The sequence below is a fragment of the Bactrocera latifrons genome, unplaced genomic scaffold (genome assembly GCF_001853355.1).
Source record: "Bactrocera latifrons isolate USDA-ARS-PBARC rearing strain unplaced genomic scaffold, ASM185335v1 scaffold_61, whole genome shotgun sequence".
Lineage (NCBI taxonomy): Eukaryota > Metazoa > Arthropoda > Insecta > Diptera > Tephritidae > Bactrocera > Bactrocera latifrons.
In genome coordinates this window covers 96873-101972 of record NW_017537279.1, presented here as the reverse complement: position 1 = coordinate 101972, position 5100 = coordinate 96873, and the positions used below count along the sequence as shown (strand labels likewise).

The 5100-nt window shown below is 33.2% G+C and overlaps 1 protein-coding gene across 1 annotated transcript in view; it reads right to left on the bottom strand.

The window, feature by feature from the left end:
• Positions 1-3407, bottom strand: part of LOC108975086 (probable serine/threonine-protein kinase DDB_G0272282) — a 132352-nt gene extending 128945 nt beyond the window's left edge. Inside the window, exon 1 of the mRNA XM_018943355.1 lies at positions 3250-3407. Within this exon, the coding sequence (XP_018798900.1) occupies positions 3250-3399 (150 nt within the window). The 5' untranslated portion in view covers positions 3400-3407. The remainder of the gene's footprint in view (positions 1-3249) is intronic.
• Between the last annotated feature and the right edge of the window lie 1693 nt (positions 3408-5100).

Genomic DNA, 5100 nt, shown 5'->3' with positions numbered 1-5100 from the left:
ATTATTCAGGTAGATCTGTAGTAAACGCATTTTGCTCGAAATTGTGTTTTTAAAGTCGGTTGACAAGATTACTCGAGAACTACTCAAGCGATCTTCATGAAATTTTACACATGCTTTGAGATATTTAAAATAAAAATATTTCCAAAAATTTCAGAACTTCTATGTTAATAGTGTCTTTTCATAAAAAAAAAAAAAATTTTAATAAACTATTTCATTATTTATATGAGAAAAAAATTTTTGATAAAAGGCTGTTTACCAGAGGAAACCCATGCAGCCCTTATTGCTTTTTGATTTTTATAATTTTTTTTTGTATTAGAAAATATAAATTCACGTTATTAGATTACTTATAGATATAATTTTTTGCTCAACGGTTTATTTTCTCGGATGGAACTAGTGCATAGAATTCGGTTTTAACAAGAGAAGAAGGGTTAAATGCGGATGCAACCGAACATTTATACTYTTGCACATTGGTGCAAAATGTCAACCAATTTAGCGGAATCAAAGCAAGTCAATTATAAATTAATTATATAATATACTAGGTTGTCAAAAAAGTCTTGCAGTATTTTTTATTTACTTATTTTTTAAATTTTATAACGGTTTGATGACTTATGCCCAGCTTTTGACCGATGCTATGGCTGCTACTATGCCGGTCTCTTTCGACCAATTCACCGATTTAATCGCAATTTTCGACGACAGGCCTTCCGGAGCGTGGCACATCTTCGACCACCTCTACACCAGAACGAAAACGTTGAAACCATCGTTATGCGTTGGAAATGGAAACTGTATAGGGTCCATAAACCTCACAAATTTTATTGGCGGCTTGAGATGCATTTTTGCCTTTATCGTAGTAGTACTGTAAAATATGTCGTATTTTCTCTTTATTTTGCTCCATGTTTGCGACGCTATAACCCACGAACGACTTAAAAGAAACGACAACCAATCAAGCACGTGTTAGCGCGTGAAATCAGCTTTCCAAAAAGGTATATTATGACCCGATGCGACGAATAAAACTAGAACTACGCACTCTCAGCGCTAACTAACAAAAATACCGCAAGACTTTTTTGACAACCTAATATGTAATTTATATATATGGTAATTTATATTTAAATATACATTAGGGTGTTTTTTTTTTGAACTATTAATATTTTTTAGTCCCGTCACGAAGTTTCCTTGGAAAAAGGGAAAAAATGAAAAACAMAAATTCCTTGAGCATTTTAGCCCTTAATATTAAYATTAAGAAYTGGACCAAGCCCTGTAATAATTTTCCATAGAAAATACACTAGAATCCTGAGTTTTTATCTTTAAATTCCTACAGATCAGAGGTATTTTATGGCATCGCTTTGACTTTAGATGAATATTTCTCAGAATTGTTCACTCTACAAAAGTGTTCAGTGCAACAAAGTCGTAACTCACACCGGCGAGGTAGTACGGGGCTCTAAACCTGATTTTTCCTTCTTTTGTAGGAAATTTTATTTGCTATGAAAAAGGTCTAAGGTCAAAATCACTTCTCGAGATATTCTGCTTTACCACATTGTATTATATTAACAGTTCACATACTCATTAAATATTTCCTGAAATGGCCATCGTTCAATTCACACTGGCTCCAATAATTTTTCTCATACCCTCATAATTAGATATTGATTTATTGCACCTTTAGTAGTTTTTAACAGTACCGTTATATGGGGAATGAAGGGGGTCATTTTACAATTTCAGCAATTTTCACAATGTCGGTGGGAGTTCTTATAGTACTTGTTCTGAGCAAATTAGGTTGTTGTAGCATTAGTGGTTTAGAATATACGTGGATTAAATTTATTAAAGGGTGAGGCCACGCCCATTTTTCAAAATTTTTTGCTCTTGCTATTGCAGTTCCGTGTGCCAATTTACCGCCTTATAACTTAATTTAGAGTTTAGTTATGGCATTTTATGGGTTTTCGGTTTTTGCTAAGGAACCCGCACACCAAGATTTTATTTAACTTTCCCAACTTTTCCAGCTACCATTTATTTAAATACAAAACAAAAATGGACGATTCATAAAAATATTTGAAAGCGGTACCAGTACCAGTGTTCTCAGTGAAAATACTAGAATAATACATATGCAATTATTAAGGGGTGTTTTCAATAAGGTTTTATTTCCAAAACAAATAAATCTACAACTTWTAAATAGTGATATTCTAATAAAATTTTTCGCTAAAAAGCTCATAATGATAATCATTTCACAAACATTTCATTTAAAAGTTAGACGCAGTTAAAGTTATATACCAACTGTACTGCATTCTTATTGTACACCACGTCGTATGAGCAACATAGAGTATACAAWTTTCATTATAAATGCTCAGATCACTTCATGCATACATTTTACTGCGTACTTACTTTTTTACTTTTGAAGAATTGTTTTTATGGAAAAAACCGTTGCAACGTGTTGRACCTTTGTAGTAGAGCGGTACATTTTGTATTGGAATTTATATTTATCGAAGTTGTAAATTTACTTGTTACATACAGAGGAAAAGTAAAATGATTTGATCCCGGTTCAGATTAAAAGCAAAGCGTTTGTTTACGTTGGAGGTTTTGAAAAAAATATAATCAACTTGGAAAATAATGAACATCCTAATAATTATAGTTTAAAGTGAGAGACATTAAAGAAAAGGTACGTTCAAAGTGAAATATATATCCATTTCTAGAATTAGTAGCACTAGGTCATGTAAAACCATGTTCCAAATGCTGAAGTTCGGGTAGTAAATATTCAGTTATTCATTGAACCAGTTTTAAAATCTGAAATCCAACGAAAATAAATGAGTAAAGCTAACAAAGGAGCTGTCAATGTACTAGTCGAAACTTGTAGCTTTTTACTCGCAGGAAACAAGAAACCGCTTAACACACAACTAGTTTGTATTGAGTGCGCCAAATAAAAACCCCGAWAATTAACACACTTTTCAATTGTTATTTTATGCGCCGTTTATGCAACGTGTCTGGCATAAATGCCATGTCTGAAATTACCTGCTGACAGGAAAGCGTGTGCGCCGCAAAGTAGGCTACGAAAGTTTAAGCAAACTATATATATGTATGTGTAAAGAATACTAAGGATTCATAGGAACYACACATATTTGGTTATATATTTATATGTAATATAAATATATATGTACGCTTATATATAAATATGCTGAATATAATATAATACATGTGTGCGTGTTTCACTGTAATTTTACACACACACACACACATTGCTAGCTAGTTTAGCATGTGGCGACTTACGATTTTATGATGCAGCGCGGCCAACTCACGTTCCGTCACACGTCGGCTGGCTGCCTCGCGGCGTCKTTGCCGAAATTGACTGTATTTGTARGCCAAAATGACGCCGGGCAAGGCGAGCGCCTCCAATGGTGATTTGCGGCCGAATGGCATGCTTGCTACCGTTCGTTACTTAACGTGTTGTTATTATTGTTGTCTTGTCGGCTCTTTGTGTCTGCTCTTCCTCGTTTTATGYTTTTATGTTGAGCGTAAGTATTATTGCTTGTTACTTATTGTTGTTGCTATTTAGTATTGCATTTGGTATGTTTTTGTTGTGCTGTTTGGTTTTCTCGGCTGCCTTTTTGTCGGCAGTTACGTGCTTGCCTACCCAATTAGCTTAACCCCAATTGGGCGTACATATGTGCGAATTACACTATTACGCAATCTCATTTAAGCACACACACGCACAAATATATTTTTATATATATACACAATATATATTTATACAAATTCGTACACATATAAATATAGACTAATCTCGTTTCACTTGCACTTTCCTTCGTATTACTGTTGTTGTACTTTCTTTAGCAGCTCGCTGTTTGTTAAACTGAACACGTACTTCGTAACTGTATGTGTGCATGTATTGYCTGCACTTTTCCACAACACTAATCCTAAAACAGAATTTTCGGATTTTCTCGGTTTTTTACTTTTTCTTAATTTTTAAAAATTTTCTACGCTTACAACTTTGCGCTTTTTCACTTTTTTCTTCATACTTTTCCTTTATTTTTTTTTTTGTTTTGATTTGTTTTGGTTAATTCTGCATGCTTTTTTTTTGTTTTGATTTGTTTTGGTTAATTCTGCATGCTTTGTTTAGACTGAACCACTTAGAATTTTTGACAGCAAACAATTATTTTTGAAAATAATTACAATTTATTTTACTTTATTTCTGTGCTTATTTTAGTTTATTTTTCATATCCATCGATATAAYATTATAGAATATAAAACACAATTCACTAATGTATTAACGAACTGAAAAATTAATACTTTGAATTTTTTTTTACTTAGAGTCAATATTTCAATACGCCTTAGCAAAATTTCCTTATTTAAGATTTCAAAGCTAAATAAAGTAAAAATTGTTTCGAACATACATAGAGAGATGGTGAAAGGAATTTACACAACGGTCTTCATTTGTGACCTGGTCAACGAAAAGGGCGCTAAGGTGCGAAAACTAGTTTTCTGGGAAAAAGCTGTTAAAAAAAAAAAAACATCTCATCTTTCATCCGAATCAACTAAAAAGTGAAAACTGATTTTTTGACACCTAAGCCCCYTTTCCGTAGACCAGGTCACATTTACATATTCCACAGAAATAATTTTTTCTTGCTGTCGTTGTTGTAGACCTTAAGTCAGCGGTGGTTTCAGAGGGGGGAAAGGGGAAATTTCCCCCCTCCAAGGCCTATTGTCTTATTAGTAATTTTACTACTCTGAAAACCTATAAAGTAACAGAAATGTAATCCAGAAATTTGGCATTTTATTTCAGAAACAAAATTAAAGATTGTCTCCAACTTTGAATAAAATGAATAATGATAAGAAACTACTGAAGTTACAAAGAGTAACAGCGTATGCATAATAAATTSTTAATAAATCCAATCAGATCCGTAACTGAATGAGTTAAATTTGAAACGACGCGACTTGATAGAGAATTTGAAGTAGATGCTGCTTTCAGCTCCATCAGTGGTATGTTCGTTTCATACATTACGTTCGGTTTATCCGCCAAGTTTTCCGAAATAGAAAAATTACAGTGTGGAACATTTTTGGGATTATTGTCTGGGGGTTGAGAAATTCCAAGTCAGGGTGATGGTACTAGGTCAGTATAGT